At 41.9% G+C, this 22,129-nt stretch overlaps 2 protein-coding genes across 2 annotated transcripts in view; one reads left to right on the top strand and one right to left on the bottom strand.

Moving 5' to 3' along the window:
• Positions 1-16,630, bottom strand: part of mindy3 (MINDY lysine 48 deubiquitinase 3) — a 31,985-nt gene extending 15,355 nt beyond the window's left edge. The window contains exons 1-10 of the mRNA XM_048260606.1: positions 15,505-16,630; positions 15,286-15,365; positions 11,790-11,854; positions 9,873-9,895; positions 9,632-9,683; positions 8,976-9,090; positions 7,930-8,003; positions 7,714-7,793; positions 5,279-5,349; positions 817-897 (exon numbers count right to left, since the gene is read on the bottom strand). Coding sequence (XP_048116563.1) covers positions 817-897; positions 5,279-5,349; positions 7,714-7,793; positions 7,930-8,003; positions 8,976-9,090; positions 9,632-9,683; positions 9,873-9,895; positions 11,790-11,854; positions 15,286-15,365; positions 15,505-15,598 — 735 coding nt within the window. The 5' untranslated portion in view covers positions 15,599-16,630. The remainder of the gene's footprint in view (positions 1-816; positions 898-5,278; positions 5,350-7,713; positions 7,794-7,929; positions 8,004-8,975; positions 9,091-9,631; positions 9,684-9,872; positions 9,896-11,789; positions 11,855-15,285; positions 15,366-15,504) is intronic.
• Positions 16,631-17,182: 552 nt separating this feature from the next.
• The window catches only part of si:dkey-12j5.1 (probable assembly chaperone of rpl4), a 73,635-nt gene continuing 68,688 nt past the window's right edge, over positions 17,183-22,129 (top strand). Inside the window, exons 1-4 of the mRNA XM_048261654.1 lie at positions 17,183-17,502; positions 17,783-17,895; positions 18,037-18,183; positions 19,198-19,347. Coding sequence (XP_048117611.1) covers positions 17,442-17,502; positions 17,783-17,895; positions 18,037-18,183; positions 19,198-19,347 — 471 coding nt within the window. The 5' untranslated portion in view covers positions 17,183-17,441. The remainder of the gene's footprint in view (positions 17,503-17,782; positions 17,896-18,036; positions 18,184-19,197; positions 19,348-22,129) is intronic.

The following is a 22,129-nucleotide window of genomic DNA, read 5'->3' on the forward strand; positions in this document are numbered from 1 at the left end:
ACTCGCTTTGGTGAGAAATGTCCACCCTTGAGAGATGAATGTAATGAATATCAAACACTTCCACTGATGCCGGGGGTGCGGGGTGTGTGTGTGTGGGGGTGGGGGGGGTGTGTGTGTGTGTGTGTGTGGGGGCAACACACATATGGTGTCTAAATACCACTAAGGGTCATTGGCATTTCAAAGCCAGAGTCATTATTGAATTTCCCCCCCTATACCTCACCGACAACTGGACACGCGTCATAGCGGAGGGGGGACTGATTCTGGCCTTGTACACTATTTTTATGTGTGTGTGTGTGTGTGTGTAGCTGCCAAAGACAGCTCCCCACATTGGCGACCTCAGCCAGTACACACCACATGGGCTGCCTTATATGTCCAGAAAAGCCTCACTCCTCTCTCCCGCTATCCTGCCGTCTCTAAAATATTACATTTATTACGGAGTGCATTCCTGTGTTTTCGCTTCAATTTGAAAGTAATGAAATGAAAAGAGAGAGAGAAGAGAGAGAGAGAGGGAGAGGGAGGACCTGCTGCTTGCCAAGCTGGCTTCCATTACAGTGTGAGGGGGAGAGGTAAGGAGAAATCAACTCAACCAAAGACGGAGAGGAGAGGAGAGGAGAGGAGAGGAGAGGAGAGGAGAGGAAGGAATGAAACAAGCGAGTGGGGCAGCGGGGGTGATGATCTAATTAAATAAGGGATCATGATAAAGGAAAGGAAGAGGAAGGCGTAAAAGGGAAAGTGGGGTTCAAAAAATAAGGGAATGTGTGTGTGTGTGTGTGTGTGTGTGTGTGTGTGTGTGGTGTGGATGGGTGTCTGACTCACCTTGGTGAAGAACACTGACAAATGTGTTTCACTCCCCAGGATCCAGACAGGAAACTTTGGGGACTTCAGACATGATCCCACCTGAAGAGAGAAAACAGCAATAATCAGAATCAGAATCAGAACCAGAACCAGAATCAGAATCGGCTTTATTGGCCACGTTTGCGTAAACAAACAAGCAATTTGACTCCGTTGATCTTTGCTCACAAAGTACAACAGCCGTGGCCTACTGGTTAGCGCTTTGGACTTGTAACCAGAGGGTTGCCAGTTCGAGCCCCAACCAGTAGGCACGGCTGAAGTGCCCTTGAGCAAGGCACCTAACCCCTCACTGCTCCCCGAGCGCCGCTGTTGTAGCTCACTGCGCCGGGATTAGTGTGTGCTTCACCTCACTGTGTGTTCACTGTGTGCTGAGTGTGTTTCACTAATTCATGGATTGGGATAAATGCAGAGACCAAATTTCCCTCACGGGATCAAAAGAGTATATATACTTATACACTTACATCACATATAAAGAATAAAAACAGATCAAACTTACAGCAACAAGCAAACTCATACCAGTTAACAATGCATAACAACAGCAAAACTCATACCAGTTAATAACATACCCCGACAACAAAAGCCACACCTGTCAATAACGCACAGCGACAACCAAAGCCATACCCGTCAATATCGTATAACAACAACCAAACTCATACCCGTCAATATCGCATAGCAACAACCAAACTCTTGCAGGTCAAGAACACACATCAATAACCAAATGTATCCCCCCAACAACCAAAGAGATGTCTTCATCTCACATTTCAAATCCCCACTCATTCACCATCCATCAACAGAACACAGACACTGTGTCTCTGCAGCCTTCAACATCACAGTGCTTAACACCACAGCGAGCAAGTAGCAGTGAATTGCTGTTACCACAAAGAGAGCTTTTTTGCCAAGATATGCTAACATTCCTTCGGTAATTCATGAATGAGTTCTCCTTCAGCAATGTATTCGGGCAAACACTACTTGTCTAATAGTGATTAAGTGGGACAATAGTGTATTGAGAGTGATGTGCTCGGGGAAATATTCTTTGGCAAACACAAAAGGGCTGAGGCAGTTCCCTACTCCAACCCATACAAGCTTGCCAGTGGTTGCAAAACACTTCAAATGGATTTAGGTTGCAAATAAGACTAAAGTTTGCACACACACACACACATTTCAGAAAAATGAATTTCATATACAGTCAATGGGCCAGTTGGCCTTTGAATCTGAGTGAAAGGAATGTCCCTGCGCACAGCACCTACACTCACCTGGACCTCTACTCAGCATTTAGTATTCATGAGTCAGCAAAAATGACCAAAATTGACTGGACTGAATCCATGCTCATGAGACAGCCAAAATCTCTCACACAAAGATGCTGTAGATATACATGTCACACACACACACACACACACACACACACTACGAGAAAGAGGAGGTCAGGCTTGATGAAGCTGTAGGAATAAATGTTCCACTGCCTCAGAATGCATCTGGATTGATGATGGATCAGTCTGTAGTAATAGTCTTCATGTGTGTGTGTGTTTGTGTGCAAAAGAGAGAATGCACACGTGTGTGTGTTTGTGTGCAAAAGAGAGAATGCACATGTGTGTGTGTGTGCAAATAAGAGAATGCACATGTGTGTGTGTGTGTGCAAAAGAGAGAAGGCACATGTGTGTGTGTGCAAAAGAGAGAAGGCACATGTGTGTGTGTGTGTGTGTGTGTGTGTGTGTGCAAAAGAGAGAATGCACATGTGTGTGTGTGTGTGCAAATAAGAGAATGCACATGTGTGTGTGTGTGCAAAAGAGAGAAGGCACATGTGTGTGTATGCAAAGAGAGAAGGCACATGTGTGTGTGTGTGCAAAAGAGAGAATGCACATGTGTGTGTGTGTGTGTGTGTGCAAAAGAGAGAAGGCACATGTGTGCAGATGATTGCCCTCACTCAGAAGCCATAAGATGTTTCCAGTTTGGCAGAATGGATTCCAAGTACAAGGTTCCAAATCCTTCTTTTCATCTTTCATCAGCTCCCCCTCTTTTCCACCCCATGTACCCCTATACCTCTCCTTTCGCTACTCAAACATTCCGAATCCTTCCCTTTCTTCACCTCCATGTGTGTCCTCATCCTTCTTTCCACTCATCTTCCTCTCCTCCTGCTACACTTTCTCCTTGTCCTTCCTTGCCCCCCCCTCTCTCTCCCCCATCTTCTCACTCAACATCCCACACTCCCCTCATCTTCAGAGCTCAGGTTGAGGGGGTACGCTCCCAACAGAAACAGCATTATTCACTCTCATTGAGGCATGCATAATAAACACATCCCTATAATGTTACTGGACTTCACAGTGAAGAAACAGTGCTTTTACATTCATGTAAAGCCAGAAAGAGAGAGACATGCATGCTAATACTTGTGACAGACATATATCATATTCTAGTATTGTCGTTGAATCTGTGTGTGGTGTGTGCTGGGTGGGTGTATTGTAAGGTGCTGGCAGCTGGCTGTGCACATAGAACACTGTATTCAAGCTGGCATATAAGCATAGTGTGTGTGTGTGTGTGTGTGTGTGTGTGTGTGTGTGTGTGTGTGTGTGTGTGTGTGTGTCTTTTCCTACTTTGACAGAGGTCAGACAGGCATACTACAATGTCAAAGGCCATTATGTGATCGGATTTATGTGCTTGTGCGCGTGTGTGTGTGTGTGTGTGTGTGGCTGTTGACCAAGTCCTCTTGACACGAAAATGGCACAGAGAGAGCACAATGGCACATTTCCCCTGAACAACCAAGCCAAAAACCACAGGCCCAACCACTGCCCAATCTGCCCCATCACGGCACGCACCACAGCCGCTAACAGCTCTGATTCATTATGTCCGAGGCGCTCCATACACCAGAGGTATATAAATCAGAATGGAAGCAGTAAGCACACAGAGCATCTTGACTGTAGAAGCAAACGCCAACATCCATTAGCACAAACAGCGGCAGCTGCAGTCTGAAATTGTGGTTCTGTCCGCAATGGTAAACTTTTGGATGGCTGAGTAACCCCTAGCCTCAGAACTGCTTTTCCTCTTCACCCGTCCAGTTGCTTGCTTGCTCTCTCTCTCTCTCTCTCTCTCTCTCTCTCTCAACTTTGTGGAAGTGTTTCCTTAACCCTTGTTTACATCCCAAGTAGCTTAGGTGCTCTGCAAACACACCAAGCTAATGTGTGGGAATGACTTGTGTTTGTGTGGGAGAGATCTGTTATCTCGGTTAATGTGTTAACCGAGGCATTGAGAACCAAATATTTATTTACACATTGGTAGCAGCCAGGCTGTCCTGTGGAGTGTGTATGTGTATGTGTGTGTGTGTGTGTGTCAGAAAAGAGAAAGAAAAGAGAAAGAAAAGAAAGAAAAAGAAATAGAGAGATTGAAGTATTACGTTTTATGAGACCGTTAGATCAAACAAATTAAGATCAAGTCTTAAGAATAAACATGGGAAAATGAGTTTTTGCCCAAATATATATGTATATGCATTTGTGCCAGGTTGTTGCTGTTTGTGAGTGTAGGAGAGGGTGTGTGTGCATGCATGCTGTTTGTGAGTGTAGAAGAGTGTGTGTGTGCATGCATGCTGTTTGAGTGTAGAAGAGGGTGTGTGTGCCCCCATCACGGCACGCACCACAGCCGCTAACAGCTCTGATTCATTATGTCCGGCTTCCATACACCAGAGGTATATAACCAGAATGGAAGCAGTAAGCACACAGAGCATCTTGACTGTAGAAGCAAACGCCAACATCCATTAGCACAAACAGCGCAGCTGCAGTCTGAAATTGTGGTTCTGTCCCAATGGTAAACTTTTGGATGGCTGAGTAACCCCTAGCCTCAGAACTGCTTTTCCTCTTCACCCATAGATCTTCTTGCTTGCTCTCTCTCTCTCTCTCTCTCTCTCTCTCTCTCAACTTTGTGGAAGTGTTTCCTTAACCCTTGTTTACATCCCAAGTAGCTTAGGTGCTCTGCAAACACACCAAGCTAATGTGTGGGAATGACTTGTGTTTGTGTGGGAGAGATCTGTTATCTCGGTTAATGTGTTAACCGAGGCATTGAGACCAAATATTTATTTACACATTGGTAGCAGCCAGAGCGCTGTCCTGTGGATGTGAGTGTGTATGTGTGTGTGTGTGTGTGTCAGAAAGAGAGAGAGAAAGAGAAAGAAAGAGAAAGAAAGAGAGAGAGAGAGATTGAAGTATTACGTTTTATGAGACCGTTAGATCAAACAAATTAAGATCAAGTCTTAAGAATAAACATGGGAAAATGAGTTTTTGCCCAAATATATATGTATATGCATTTGTGCCAGGTTGTTGCTGTTTGTGAGTGTAGGAGAGGGTGTGTGTGCATGCATGCTGTTTGTGAGTGTAGAAGAGTGTGTGTGTGCATGCATGCTGTTTGAGTGTAGAAGAGGGTGTGTGTGCACGCATGACTTTCTTACCTTGCAGTACCTCAGCGACTCCATGAGTGTGAGAAATCCTACTGTGGCCTGTTCATTTATCCCTTTCAGCTCTGAAACACACACACACACACACACACACAACACACACACAGAAAGATTCAGTCAAACTCCCTTAAGAACATTCTACTGGTCCTGTTTTGATCATACTGATATTTCTTTAAGGTGGCCTTGTACTCCTCATTGTACTGTGCTCAACACATGAAAGGGTTGGGTTGTCCTTGGGTTCTCCTGTTATGTGATGTAAACCTTGCATTGCCATATGTCTAAATGAAACACAGCAGCCATATGTCAGAATGAAACAGAATCACTGTGTCAGATTGAACACTGATAAAAATGACTGTTTTTTAAACAGTGTCAATGGAGGATTATTATTGGTTTAAGGGCGCAGTGAACAGTCTACCGAACCCGGGTGTGGGCCCGGGACCGGACCAGATTCCGCCAGAAAACAGTGGTCTGGGGTACGGTTCGCTAGAACTCCGGCGCAGTTTGAATGCTATCTGTTCTAAAACCAGGATATACACTGTGGTTGTTGCGACGTTGTCAAACAATATTGATAAATATAAACTAGTGTTTATGACATAAACGGGCCCGGGTCTGTAAACAAAACTGTAATGTGAACAGAAACCAGCTGGCTCAGGGCTGGGGTAATTACACTCGGGTTCGGTCCAATTAAATGGACCAAGTGTGAAGGCAACTTTAGACTGCTGGAGCCCGAGGGTTTCAAAAAAATTCTAGTACTCTTAAGAAGCTGTTCAGTAATTTAAATCAGGAAAATAGTTTGCTGCGAGATTGAAATGAGTAATTTGGTTCAAAGTTCACCTGGCAATCACAATATATAACCACATTCATTTATAGAAGTTTGTGACCATACAGATATGTGGAAATTTAGGACACTTTTCGTCATGGTTAACTTGAATTATTTGGTACGATTTTAATAAATATCAGGAAGAGACTAAGTATCTCAGGTCTGGCTTAAAGAGGCCCTATGTAGTGTAAGTTTACATCTGGACTTAAAGCAGTGTTTCTCGAACTTTTTTTCTGGGGACCCACTTTTTAAAAATGACAGACTATCGCGACCCAACTCGTGACTGTGGTAGTTAACAAACTAGATCAGTGGTTCTCAAACTTTTTCTTTCATTCCCCACTTTGATCAAGGGGCATTCTCAAAAGCCCCACCTGTCCCTCATCGCTCTAAGAAAGTGGTAGGTCAAGCTTAAAATTGTCAAATTTATTGAAATAATGACAAGTTCTAAATATATCCTCTTCAACAGAGTTAAAATCAGCTGGTGCTGCAGATATAATAATAAATAATAAATAAATAAATAAAAAACACATATTTCTGTTTTCCAGCAACATATTAGGAAGCATAGGCCATTTTACAGCATTGTACAATATATTCAATGAAATACCAACATGCTGCATTAAATGGATCCATAATCCAGTCATACTGAGCACTGCTGGTTGGGAAATATTTTTGAAATAAACTTTGCAGGGATGATGTAGGCCTATGTGATGGGATCACAAAAGTGCCTCCTAATCAGGCGTTTCAGCGATTTCGCTCAGAAATCTCAAAGGCATAATAATACTGTCGCGATCGAAGGTGCTTGTCCCATACTCAAGTTTTTGGTGAATGCAGTAATCTTATTTGCTAGGTGAGGTAGGTGCTTGTCTTTGCCTTGTAACTGGACATTTAACTCAAAATGTAAGATATATCAAATATATCACTAAGATAGGCCAACCGTCAAGAAATGTTCATTAGTGAGCGTGCTTGCAGATTCAAACATCGCTCTTCCTCCAAAGAAGAGGCGACTCGGAGCTCAAACAGCGACAGCACTTTACCTTGGGAAAGCCACCTTGCCTCGCTGTGAAACAGTACAGCCTTTTGGTCAGCTACCATCTCTTCGCAAAGTCACGGAGAATAGACATGCTTATAAGGGCGGGTTTTGATGAAATTCACCACTCTCACAACAACGTTCAAAATCTCATGTAGTTCGGTCGGGACTAACTAAGCTACCTTGACACGAGCGCTTTCCTGTGAATAACACAGTGCGTCCATTGCGCATTGGGTGCTACCTGGGCCCAGGCTACAGATAAAAAAATAAATAAAAATCCTGTTTTTCACGTCAGTTCGCGCCCCACCTGGCATGTCTCCGCGACCCAGTAGTGGGTCGCGACCCACAGTTTGAGAAACGCTGATTTAAAGTGTATCATAAACCCTCCCTGAGGTTCAGTTCAATGTGTGCTGTATGATATGCACTGATGGTTGGATTCACTTGGGGTAGAACAACACTGCCCTCTAGTTGCATGCCAACATACCATTCAAAACAAAACAAAACAAAACAAAACAAAACAAAACAAAAACAAAACAAGAATCAATGCATCCTCTACATAAAGAAAACGTTAAACAATCTCACTCATTCCAGAGCACTCCCGGTCACCATCCCATACATTTGACACAGCACGACCCGACACCAGGAGGTTGATCAAGCTCTGACTGCAGGGAGGGACAGAGACAAAAAAATGGTTACTGTGATCAAAGCACACCTTCATCCGATTCAAACAAATCTCTTTTATTGGATGAAATGTTTACTCAGAGGCTGTAAATAACTGGTCTCCATGCTGTCTCTTACCTGCCATGGCCATATACCGGGTCTATGAGCGGCTCAGTAGTGTCTTCAATCTCATTCCGGATGTTCTCTATCCCCTACACACACACACACACACACACACACACACACACACACACACACACACACACGGAGACAGGAAAAGGCAAAAAGGCGGTGTCAACATAGAGAAGTAACACATAAACGACACTAGAGAATAGACATTCTTCTTTCACTCACTGGCATACAAAACAGTCAACCATAGGCCACAATACAACAGAGGGACAAGATCATGGGACAGAACAGACAAGTTCAGGTTAAAACAGAGCACAGTGAGGATGACTGTCATATAGACACTTACTTTAGTGAGGATGACTGTCATATTTAGTGAGCATGACTGTCATAATTTAGTGAGGATGACTGTCATATTTAGTGAGCATGACTGCCATATTTACTTTACTGAGGATGACGGTCATATTTAGAGCAGAACTCCAAATTTGTTCCTCCAGCTGTAAGTAGAGGGACAACACAGCCTCTCGCCAGCTCACACTGGTTTAATGTAAACTTGCTGAGGAAAGTACACACAGGCACACACACTGCACACACACACACACACACACACACACGGAGACAGGAAAAGGCAAAAAGCGATTGTCAACATGAAGTAACACGCATAATCTAGAGAATAGACATTCTTCTTTCACTCACTGGCATACAAAACAGTCAACCATAGGCCACAATACAACAGAGGGACAAGATCATGGGACAGAACAGACAAGTTCAGGTTAAAACAGAGCACAGTGAGGATGACTGTCATATAGACACTTACTTTAGTGAGGATGACTGTCATATTTAGTGAGCATGACTGTCATATTTAGTGAGGATGACTGTCATATAGACACTTACTTTACTGAGGATGACGGTCATATTTAGTGAGGATGACGGGTCATATAGACACTTACTTTAGTGAGGATGACGGTCATATTTAGTGAGGATAGTGAGGATGACGGTCATATTTAGTGAGGATGACGGTCATATTTAGTGAGGATGACTGCCATATAGACACTTACTTTAGTGAGGATGACTGAATAGAGGAAGAGCAGAACTCCAAATTTGTTCCTCCAGCTGTCGTAGAGGGACAACACAGCCTCTCGCAGCTCACACACTGAGTTTAATGTGCGCTTGCTGAGAAAGTACACACAGGCACACACACACGCACACACACACACACACACACACATACGTGATTATATTAAAAAACAGAGGTATATTAGTACCAATTAAGCATCAACAAGCAAATGCTCTGCAGTGCTTTATGCACTAATCCATGGCATATTATTTTTTTCAACATCAAAATACAAGATGCAATAACCCAATCATGCATACAGTATGTCCTTAAAGTAAGCTTAATTGCAGCACTCTCAAAGACACCGTCAAACATGTGAAATCCATCTCAGATCCGAGGTAGTCAATGTCATGAATGTATTCAGTAGAGAACACTAAAGAATGTTTTTGGTCTGTTCATTTTCTCTACTCTATACGACTGCAATCCATAAGTGATGATACGTGACAATAAACCATTGCATTTTAAGTGGGGTATAAATGACTTTACATTCAATATTTTGTGGAACTAATACCATAATTACATCTTATGATGAGGTCTACTGTTACTACTACTTTATTACACAGTAATTAATGAGGAACAGGGTTAGGTCTATAAACTTACTGAATCAGGGAGTGAAATCGCTCAAAGCCAAGATCTTCAGCAGCCAATGCAGCTACTCACGCAAACACAGGGTATCAGATAACACACACATGGTACATGTATTAGAGAACACTGATTCAAGGCACTACATATCAGTCTACAGATTAGCCTGGGCATGTTAGTTTGCCAGGAGAACACAATCATGCACTCAATCATTGTTGCTGCAGTCAGAAATCTGCCAACATTTTTCAGTTCCACTGACCAACCAGCAAATGAACTACTGAACTGACAGCACAGCATAACACATAAAAAGTCATCACTACATATGTATGCATGTATGTGCAATACTATTGGATCAATGTGATTAAGAGTGATGAACAATTATTTACAAATGTAATATTTAGAAAAATGAGCATTAGGAAAGTTTTCAGCCTACTTTGTCACTGTCTTATCAATAGCAAAGCTGCCGTATGTTCAAAAACACCAAGAGGTGTGTGTGTGTGTGTGTGTGTATGCGTGCGTACGTGTGTGTGTGTGTGTGTGTGTGTGTGTGTGTGTGTGTGTGTGTGTGTGCGTGTGGGACTGGCTGGGCGCCGGCTCTGGCTGCTGTGGCCTGAGTGCCGTGGGGGCGGCGTTCTCCGCCTGCGTGGCGTGCGGCTGCCCGTCAGCGATGTCTGCGAGGAGCCGCGTCGCCCGGCTTCGTCCTTGCCCATCGCGGCGTCCCTGCGTGTGTGTGTGTGTGCGTGTGTGTGTGTGTGCGTGTGTGTGTGTGTGCGTGTGTGTGTGTGTGCGTGTGTGTGTGTGTGCGTGTGTGTGTGTGTGCGTGTGTGTGTGTGTGTGCGTGTGTGTGTGTGTGTGCGTGTGTGTGTGTGTGCGTGTGTGTGTGTGTGTGCGTGTGTGTGTGTGTGTGTGCGTGTGTGTGTGTGTGCGTGTGTGTGTGTGTGTGTGCGTGTGTGTGTGTGTGCGTGTGTGTGTGTGTGTGCGTGTGTGTGTGTGTGCGTGTGTGTGTGTGTGTGCGTGTGTGTGTGTGTGCGTGTGTGTGTGTGTGCGTGTGTGTGTATGAAGACACAGGGCATGCAGACAACATGGGCATGAAGACACAGGGCATGCAGACACAGGGCATGCAGACAACATGGGCATGAAGACACAGGGCATACAGACAACATGGGCATGAACACAGGGCATACAGACAACATGGGCATGAAGACACAGGGCATACAGACAACATGGGCATGAAGACACAGGGCATACAGACACAGGGCATGAAGACACGGGGCATGAAGACACAGGGCATGCAGACAACATGGGCATGAAGACACAGGGCATGAAGACACATGGGCATGAAGACACAGGGCATGAAGACACAGGGCATGAAGACAACATAAGAATGGGAACAGACAGAGAAAAGAGAGGAGAGATGAAAAGGTGGAGAGGGAGAGGGAGAGGGAGAGAGAGGGAGAGAAAGAGAGAGAGAGAGAGAGATGTATAATTTAGAGATCCTATTCAGTTTGTTAGCAGCCTTGACATAAAAGAGCATAGTAAGCAAAGATTTAAAGATACGTCACAGACATTCCAAACTAAAGCAACAGCCCTCAATGGTCCACAGTACTTTGCTGTCATTTGGCAATGCAAATGAGTCCCCCTTTTATATCGACCAGCATGACATAGCAGTGGTCATCAACACTGCCTATTTATCGTCAGCCATAGTGTCACTTTATAGTGCAGGCAATAGTGGCACCAGCTGCACAGTGCCAGGGGATGACATGGCTCCTAACTTGTGGCAGATTATTAGGCAGAAAAGGACCTTTTTTTTTAGTATATATTTTTTGGGGCTTTTTTTATGCCTTCAATTCGATAGGATAGTGGAGAATGACAGGAAGTGAGTGGGAGAGAGAGTCTGGGTGGGATCCGGAAAGGACCACGGGGCGGGAATCGAACCCGGGTCGCCAGTGTACGGTGCAGGTGCCCCAGCCAGTTGCGCCATGGATACACCTCTATGCACATCTATGATGACAGTCTTACTGTCTAGTCATGAGCCATGAGTAGGCATCAGCATTACAACGATCATCACTCTGTCTTCCGATGACAAGGCTACATTAGGCATGCACTGCAGGTTGAGGTGGCCAGATGTGTTGTGCATTGTTGATAGCTGTAGTTGTGTGAGTGGAAAGATTGCTACTTACCTGAGAGCTCTCTCCAGTTTGAGTTCTCAAAATTGAACAGCATGTTTTTCAGCAGGAATGCCTGAAAAGCAAAGATGCTTTTAGACGATCAAAACCATCAATACACTAAAAGGAGATACTGAGATGAATCCATCAAACAGAATTATTAAAAAATATATATGAACTGGAATCAATTCCAACAGCTATATCAATCAATGTTATTAGGCATATTGAAACAGTGTATAAAGTGCACAGTTCTAGCTTATTGAAAATAATTTGACCATGTGTAGAGGATTACCCTCATTCATTTAATAAACCCCACCACGAGGATAGAGTGACTCTAGTAAGTCAAATTGGCGGTTAAGTCTGTTTTGAATATGAAAAATAGAATTAAATATTTTAGAAAAAATATTGATACTTGGCGGTAGCGTATTGATAAAGTTATACGATATATTGCAGTATCAATATTTTGTCCCACTCCACGTCTTCAAATGACGTATGTCAAGGGTAATGATTTAGACTAGAGCAAGTATAGAACTCACTCATGGGTAGTTTCACAATCAGGGTAAGCGCTTTGTTTCACCAGCCCTAAAAAAATGAAACCTTCTTGAGATACCATTATTTATGTGTTTTTTTCTTTTGTGTATCTATTAAAGGATTACAATTTCAATCCTCAGATATGTACAATCTCGTTTTCAAAAAAAGTGGTAAGGCTGTGCAAAATGTAGATAAAAGCAGAAAGTGGGAGCAGCGGTGGTCACCACCTGACATTCGATCGAGCTGGGTTTAATTCCCGAAACCCGCTGTTGCGATTCGGTGTCGCTTGGACTAAAAGCACCTGCTAAGTACCAGTGAACTTTACTTAACTTCACAATCGGCAAATCTCATAAACTTAGTGGCAAGTATGACAGCCAACAGCCATCAAATGTTGAGACTGACAAATTTAAATATTTCATGAAACACTCATTTTGAATTTGATGTCAGCAACACATCTCAAAACAAAGTTGGGACGGGGCAACACGTGGCTGGAAAAGTTATGTAACGCTAACAAGAATACAACGTATTAGGCTAACTACCATGACTGGGTATAAGAGCATCCCAGAGAGGCAGTCTCTCAGAAGTAATGATGTGGAGGAATTACAAAACCCCAGACTGTCAAGCAGCTGAAATCCTATATCGGGCAAGAATCCAACAACTTTTCATTCTCAGAACGCCAGCAACTGGTCTCCTCAGTTCCCAAATGTTTATAGACTATGATTTGCAAATCATAGCATTCTGTTTTTATTTACATTTTACACAGCGTCAACTTTTTTGGAAACGGGGTTGTATACTTCCAATGTTCTAGGTGTGTTGGAGTAGTCTGGCCCCGGCCGCCTGCATCTCAGCTCATTCTCATCTCACTGAGATACAGTCTGGCTCCTCTCAATGCGCTTACATTTCCCTCAACCACCAGGCTGGCGGGCCAATCAGCGATGAGAGGGGATGACGATAGTTTCGAAATCGAAAGTGGCAGTAGTAAATGGTAGTAGTAACGCCTGCAAACATCAAGAAATTGCAGTCGGAAGAATGTGTACATTTATACAGCAAAAGTAAATACTAGGGCTGTCAATCGATTAAAAAAATGTATCTAATTAATTGCATACTCTGTGATTAATTAATCTAAATTAATCGCATATATAATTTTTGCTGTGAAAGTATTTTAAATATTTAAATTTAAATGAATCATTGATTAATCAGTATTAGTGACATTAAAGTTCAAACAATCTTTTATTATTATTTTTACTGTTCAAATAATTGCCATAATAATCTATGATATGACCTAATATGCTGAGGAAATAAATTCAAAAGTGCTGTGGGAAGAAGTTTTTTTTTTCACATACAAGGCATTTCATGCCACAGATATAACCTGGGGGACACAATGAAAATAAATTAACACTCCCCTCAATGTCAACACTTATTTCTTTGCATTGATGTGCGACTATAGAGTTGATGAACTCCGGTGATATGCAAATTCCTTGCTGCAGACATTGCAGAGGACTTTATTTTCAACACTTTATTTTTTATCAATACCATCAGGCCATTTTTTAAAAGTAAATGTTCCAATCAATGATCCAGGCAGCACGTTTTCTTCTCTCTCCTTCATTTTACAGTCTAATGGTTACTGACTAGAACGGCTTGGGGTCAAAGGTCATACGGAATCGATTAATCTGCACTAATTTTTTTTTTAATCAGTTATTTTTTTTCTCAAATTAATTAATCGAAATGAATCAGTTATTTTGACAGCCCTAGTAAATACATTGTTTCCTGACTACCGATGCGGTTTATCATCAGTTTGCTTTATCAAAATAGGAAGTAACGAGGGGAATTCCCGATCAACGTGATTAGTTAGGCTGCTGGACCAATGATTTCAAAGGGAACGCAAAGTCTAAGTCCATTACAATACAAGGGTTGGAAACACTTAGACTACGTAGACTGTGTATTGCCATGAGTTAAAGGTGAAATATTATAGGCTATATAAAATATTTGTAGTGTTTATTATTGTTTCCTTGGGCTAACATTATTTATGCAAGACTGGCTAAGTAAGCTGCATCATCATGTATACTGTGTAGCATATTTATGAAAAATGTGTTGGGAGTTGAAAAAAAATAAAAATAATTCCATGATCCAACATAATGTCACCTCTCTACCACTGTGTCGACCATCCATTAATGCTAAGGAGTCACGGTCAAGACTCTTTTCCTCTGTGACTCCTTAGTGTTAATGGATGGTCATTGGGGATATGTTGACTCATCTGATCTGTTCACTTTCCATTTAATTAATTCATTCTCTTTGTTTGTATGGTTATGTTTTGAAAACTAATTATTTTCATCGTTGATATTTGATACCCTCATTATCATTACTAGTATTGTTATGCTTATGTAGGCTTTTCAACTTTATTTGAAAGTATTATTTTAACTAATAATGTAGTGTTTAACATCTCAAGTTAAACACTACATTATTAACAAGTCCAAAACTGAAACCGAAGTCCAACTTGTATCAGTAAATTTTGTTGGTAGTCTGTTACTTGGTTTGAAGCATCGCTGAAGTATTTTCTCTGCTAACTTTCAACTAAGTCTGCGATATTTCTGAACTTTGGCCTATACTTCAAATACCCACCATCTCCATTACAATTATGATAATTTTATGCTTTTTTGGACATCGCAATTGTAACATATTACAGAACGTCCTGGTGTGGTCCAGTTTCCTGCCCATTGTTACAGTTCTGTGAATAAGACGTGCTAAAGTGGTATAGGTCTTTCAGTGAAGTGAACGATGTGCATTGTGCCAACAAATGACATTTGCACTTATTTTGTTCGATTATCTACTAGGTGTTGGTAAGTATTGTAATTAATAACATACAGTTCTCCAACATAATCGTATATTCTGCAGTACAGACATGTATGGGATGACGTCGAGCGCTTACCCTGATCGTGAAAATACCCGGAGGCTGGCAGGCAAAGTTGACACACTCACCTGTACAGGTACAATAATTGCGCAAGGTCCGCCTTCAAATTGCTCCAAAGCTGTGGGCTCCGTTTCGCTGAAAACGAAACCTACAGAGGAACATATTCACTGGTCACTACCGCAGCATAGTACATGAAATCACACTTCCAGCAAGATATAGTGAAAACTATGCAAGTGCTTTTAGACAAGATGTTGGTGTGACCTCACATCCACACACAGACGACTTACCCTGGGTCCATCTCCTAAAGAGGGATGGTGACATCCCGCTGCTGTTCGGTCTGCCCCACACCAAGTCCACTACTTCTTTACTGAACTCTGACATTTTGTTGGAGTCGGTTTGCAGCTTAGATGAAGTATCACTGAGGTTCCAGACTGCACATGCAGATCCGTGGCTGGATGGAGGGCTCCTACGAGCAGTCAGATCTGGTCTATGGTGCCTAGCTAGCTTGCTTGTGCTAGCTGGGTGACTTGACAGTTGATTTTCAGCTTTGTTTCTCTTAATGAAGCAGGTGGCATTTGCCACAGAGATGAGCAAACAATACTACCTGTCTGCAATAGCTAATGTTAGTTACATTAGTAAAATATGTATACAGACATAACAAGATACTCTATATGCCAAATGTAACTAGCCTGTTATTCGTCACTAATGTGATGGCTAATAGCTAGCTTCTACTTAATTCATTGACAAATGTACGGAGAGGTGTAGAAGCTAGCAGCTAGCTGGTTCGTTGATACATATGATGTAAGACTCGTAGTATGTTTATGTCTATTCAATAAAGTGCATTTACAAGCCAACTTTAAGTTAACACACGACAGTCTCAACACGTCACTTCTAAGGAATAAAATGAAGTAATTTAACGTTATCAATAACTGATCGAGCTAACGTTAGTCAGCTAACGTTAAGTTAGCAAAGGATGGTTAGCTTCACAGCGTTAGCAAAATATTATATAAATATTAAGAGGTTTCAGTTAGTCTATTTAAGCGCTAAAGATGAAACTATCCTTATAAATCACTCAGCATCAAGTCATAGTGTAACTTAACTTACTTGATAAGTCTGCCACAATCCTGGGAAAAATGCCGTTATCCTATCCTAGCTAGCTACGAATCTGTCCTGCTAGCTGGCTGGCTTTGTAGCAAGCAGTCGCCTGATGTCTTTAACAACAACCAGTACTGCGATGAGGAAATGCTTATTGAAAGCTGCTACAAAATAGACCGTCTAAGGACAAGTCCAGCAGATTCAGTGACAGGTGACTTAAACAAATGGGATTCAAAATTGTTGGCTAATGTAAGCTGACTCACTTTCCATCCAGTCGGTTTATTTACTATAGCGCTACAAACGTGCGCTCAACAGAAACCTAACTCAGCGATTGGTCCAAAGCCAGAACGTTCCAGTGATGTAATGAGGGCGAGTCATTTTAAAAGTCTACTATTGGTTTTGTCAAGCGTCACTCATGCGAACATCTCTCTTCCCGCCTTCTTTCCCATAGAAAAGGCTTTTAAATGAGATATGATTGTGGTCCATACAGAGTTACAGAGCATTATCAATGGAAAGTACTTCTTATTTATGTGAGACAACAGAAGCTCTCTTGAGCACATCTTACGTAATCATGTTATGTAGACATTACTACACGCACGTAGACCTTCGTGTTACATCATGTCTAAGAAATTAAGAGATTAAAGCAATTTAATTAACTGCAACGTGCACGTTTACGGGAGACATCAAACGACATATTTGGTCGTTAAATTCAGTGACGTGAAGTGCACCCAAAACACCTGCACCAACAATGTGCATGACAAAGTTATGATATGGTGACAAAGAATGCGCCATGATTAGTCTCTTCATATGCTTTATAACATCTTACACACATAGCCTCAGCACTCCGCAGTAGTCACAGCCCTAAGGAGCAGGAAAACACTACAGCGTTGTTGAAAAACGGCTAAAGCTACGAGATTGCTGAGCATTCAGTTTGTCCTACTTTTGATTCCGTAGCAAAAGAGTCACACATGTGGTGGGTGGACGAAACAGCATGCGAAACACAGCACATTACAGACAGTGAAGATTAAACAAGAAACTTAGCTGTTAAAAGTCAGCATTTTCCTCTCAGTTCGTTGGCATCTCACATTTTGTCATATTGTCAAATAAAATCTAATAAATTATTGAAGCCATGGGAGGTCAAGCGAAGAGCAAGAAGAAGAGCAAGTCCAAAAAGACACGTTCCAATGGAGGTTTGTCAACTTGCAGTTAGCTATGGCTAACCAATGATAACTCTGATGTAGATGAGTTACATGACACGACAGAGTACAGTGCTATTAGTGGTCAAAACTGAGCCCTTGATCGAATTGAGTGCTAGTTGTGTGAATCTATTCGAGATCTCTGGGAGTCTATGCATGCCAATGATAATATTGCTAGCTAGCTAAATTGGCTAACTTTTTTGACAATGTTTACACACTTTTCACCAGTGTCATGTATGTTCCACCACAAACTGAACATGTTGCACTATTATAGTAGGTGCCGGGCTAGTGGCATTTACTGCACAGGACCGCATAAAAGTGAGGATGCAAGAAAAAGCAAAGAAGAAGACGGCAGAAAAGTACACGGTTGAACAGCTGTTGGAAAAGGTAACTTGGAGTCAGTGGGCTGACCTTTCAGTAAAATGCCCAAACAGTTTATATGTGTGATAACCATAATCTCCCCCTCTAACCAACGCAACATTTCTGTTGTCATCTGCCACCCCCCCCGCCCGCCTTGTCACCTCACAGGTAGAAGAAAGCATGGATAACTTCGACCTCCCGATGGCCCGTCTGTTTTGTCAACGTGCCTTGGACATTGAGTCCACTAATCTGGAGGTTTTGGATATGATGGGGAACATTTGTGCTGAGCTTGGTGAGGTGGACAAGGCCAAGCAAATATCCTTTCATTTTCTTCAGCTGTCCTGAACAAAGCAACAAGTAACTGCTTCTTGAACCCTCAGAGGTGTGTCCATACTGTAGGTGCACATCGTGGTTTATAGATTATATTTTGACATAGATGTGTAGGACCCACATTTCTTACCTTGCTGCCTCTTCCCAGTGATGGACATGTCAGGGCTTCTGATGACCACACATGAGGCTCCTGGTGGTCATTCTCCAGTTATAAAGTTTTACTTAGTCTCTGCCGCACATTTGTTTACTTAGTCTCTGCTGCACATTTCAGAAGCGTAAACCCTGGCAAGTGAAGCAGAAAGTCAACGTTTCCTAATGTAGGATCTTGTGGAGTGCCCTCTTCATGTGCGCACCTTGATTTGTGGAGCGTGTGTCAATGCAACACATGAAAACTTGCAAATGAGTTGTCATTTTTAATTATTTGAATGGTTATCCTCTTAAAACTGCCGATGTAAGGATTGCTGTGTCTCCCAAAATGGGCTTTATGGTAGAGGCAGTGGGATTGCTGTCACTGTATATATAGTGTAAATGTTTGTTCAGCTTGAGCGATAGCTCCTTGACCGCAGAATTGCTGTTACTGTATATATATCAGACCAAGGACCACTTAACCAATAATAAAAAAAAAAAAATCACGGACCACCTAGTTAAAAAAATAAAATAAATATTAGACCTATTTCAACAGTATGTTACACAATAGGCCAACTCACTGAACCACCTTGTTTATTGTCTTTGCACCTTGCTTATTGTGTCAGAGGATTTATATGATTTAAAGTGGCATAGCTTACATAGGCAGTGTTGCAGAACTGTTTAAATTTACAAACAAGTTGGTTCAATATTGCAAACAACTCATCTATATTATATTTTACCACGTCTGCTCCGTGGACCACTTGGGATAGCTTGCGGACCACCAGTGGTCCCCGGACCACACTTTGAGAAACACTGATATAGTGTATATAATGTTTGTTCAGCTTGAGCGATAGCTCCTTGACCACAGTGCAGGTGTTTCTGAAGGCGGTGGAGCTGAGCCCTGAGCAGGGCCATAGTAAGTACATGTACCTGGGACAGATTCACACCGGCCAGGAGGCCATCGACTACTTCAGGAAGGGCATCGAGATCATGACCAGCACTCTGGACACACAGCAGCCCAGCGTAAGTATGCTGCATGACCACACACACACTCTATCCCAATAGTGGTGTTTGCAGTAGTCTTTGCACTATTAACATTTCCATTTCTTCATTTTGCTGACTACTTGTAAACATTTTATGTTTCTCGGTGGAAGAAATGTGATTTAGGAATTTGATGTAAACTATATGAATGAAAATAGGAATAATTGTATTTTTTTTGCATAGTGTTTAAGAACGGTCTAAGAACAAGCATGTGATATTAGTAGAAATTAGGATTGTTTTTGTTTTTTTGGGGAGGTTTCAGATTTCTTGCTTGTGTTGCTTATACATCGTTGAAACCATAGACTGTATAAAATAGGTTGAAACATGTGTTTGGGTGTAATGCACAAGTTCATCAGCAGGGGTCAGTGTTCTCCTAGTTAACATCTTGGAGCAGTCTCTTTGCCTGCTGCAGATCTTAAAGGTAAACTATGCAGTATTGGCAATTTCCTTACTGTTTTCTTGGTTTTTGCTTTTTTTTCGCTGGCTCTGTCATGACGAATGTCTGAGAAACTCCATCGCTACATTTTTTCTAGCCGGTGCCTGGCGTGCATGTGTATTTGAATGAAGTAAAGCAATTTGTTACACTCGTTATACTCCCTGACACTGAGGCCGTCGGCCCGCCAGCCCACAGTTGAAAGGGTGGTTTTTCCGCTCACAGGCGCTAGGGGGAAGCGAGACGGCCACCATTCAACCCACCAGGCACCGGCTAGAAAAAAGGTAGCGATGGAGTTTCTCAGTCATATAACCATTCTTATGACTCTGAAGCTGTTAAATGAAGGTAAATTAAGCTAAAAAAACTTGCATATTACAGTAACTCATTGAGTGCCAAAAACGTAATATTAATTTTTTTCCTTCCCATGCGTTGAGTGCCAAAAACGTAATATTACGTTTTTAGCTTTTTTTTTTAAATTACGAAACTAGACACTCTAACACACCTTATATGTGATTTTGGGAACTCTGTGATGAATGGAAATGAAATATATGACGATCGGAAACTCATGAAAACGCACAATCTGGACATTTTATCTGGACATTTTATCATAACTCGGTTGCCGCTTTGGGTCGAATCAGTGACGCATGCACGCCAGGTCAAAACCAGGCCATTTTCGTGGGTCTATCACAAGGTGGCAGTCTCGCCAGGTCTCGCTGATCACTTCCCGGAAAGTTTACACAAGTAAGTAACAGGCAACACTTCATATTTCATGAAAGACGTTATATCTCCATTTCTAGAAAAAAACTGCGATTTTGATGAAAACTAGCCACTGTTTAGCTTGGTATTTCTCAGGAACAGAGGCGTGTAGAAATACACGGTTTGCACCCACCGAGAGCTTATAGTCTCACCTTTTAAACGAGCCATTGTATGTGTTCATAGCTATAACACAGAATATGCTGTGGCTGTACAAAATTCATCAACAATAGTCTAGATTGCTGGCACTCTAGGACAAAGCTCCCGAAAATAGCTTGGCATTCAATGAGTTAAGCTAAAAAACCTGCATAGTGTACCTATAATGATAGAAGACTACAAGAGCATATAGCACTGCCAAAGGCCAGGTCTTCAGTTGTTGTGCACCACTTTCAGTGTTAAAAAGATGATCAGCTTCCTCATACTGGTAATTTGACATATAATAGGGCTGTGATAGAGTTGTGACAGTTCTTACCGTGTTTTATTGAAAAATTATTTAATTACTTTTTTTTTTTTTTTTAAATTTAAGTCTCTTTGTGTAGGCTATATGCGGGAATTCTTTCTGTTTGTTTTCCTTCTGTGTGTTGTGAAAGTACAGCTTCTACCCTTTTAGCCACAGCCTCATACTCACTTCAGCTGGCAGTAATTGTTTTGGTCTTTCCAAAGATCGCTGGAGCCAGTGAGGGCTACTTGTCTGAAATGCTTATCTTTGTCTTGTTTGTGGGGATCATTCACCGCTCTGGCGTCTGTCCTGGTCTCCTCAATCTCCCCTGTCATTAGTGGCGATTCCATTAGTGGTGATGGGTACTTTTCTTTGAAGCTCTCTCAGACAAGGAACAAATGAATTGGAAGGAAATGGAGGGCAGCATTTAGAGCTTGGCAGTATTGTTTCATAACAGGGTGATGTGACTCTTCCCATTAACAAACGTCTAGAACTGCGGTTGTATTTAAAAAGAAAAGTTTAGAAATACAATGACGATGTTTGCTAGTGTGTGTGTGTGTGTGTGTGCACAATTTTCTGGACACATGTTTGGAGCAGCTTGGGCTTTGGAATTGGAATCGGACGGCTTGATTTGTGGAGCGTGTGTCAATGCAACACATGAAAACTTGCAAATGAGTTGTCATTTTTAATTATTTGAATGGTTATCCTCTTAAAACTGCCGATGTAAGGATTGCTGTGTCTCCCAAAATGGGCTTTATGGTAGAGGCAGTGGGATTGCTGTCACTGTATATATAGTGTAAATGTTTTTTCAGCTTGAACGATAGCTCCTTGACTGCAGAATTGCTGTTACTGTATATATATCAGACCAAGGACCACTTAACCAATAATAAAAAAAAAAATCACGGACCACCTAGTTAAAAAAAAAAAAAACATTAGACCTATTTCAACAGTATGTTACACAATAGGCCAACTCACTGAACCACCTTGTTTATTGTCTTTGCACCTTTCTTATTGTGTCTGAGGATTTATATGATTTAATGTGGCATAGCTTACATAGGCAGTGTTGCAGAACTGTTTGAATTTACAAACAAGTTGGTTCAATATTGCAAACAACTCATCTATATTATATTTTACCATGT

Source organism: Alosa alosa, chromosome 13 (assembly GCF_017589495.1).
Source record: "Alosa alosa isolate M-15738 ecotype Scorff River chromosome 13, AALO_Geno_1.1, whole genome shotgun sequence".
Classification (NCBI taxonomy): domain Eukaryota; kingdom Metazoa; phylum Chordata; class Actinopteri; order Clupeiformes; family Clupeidae; genus Alosa; species Alosa alosa.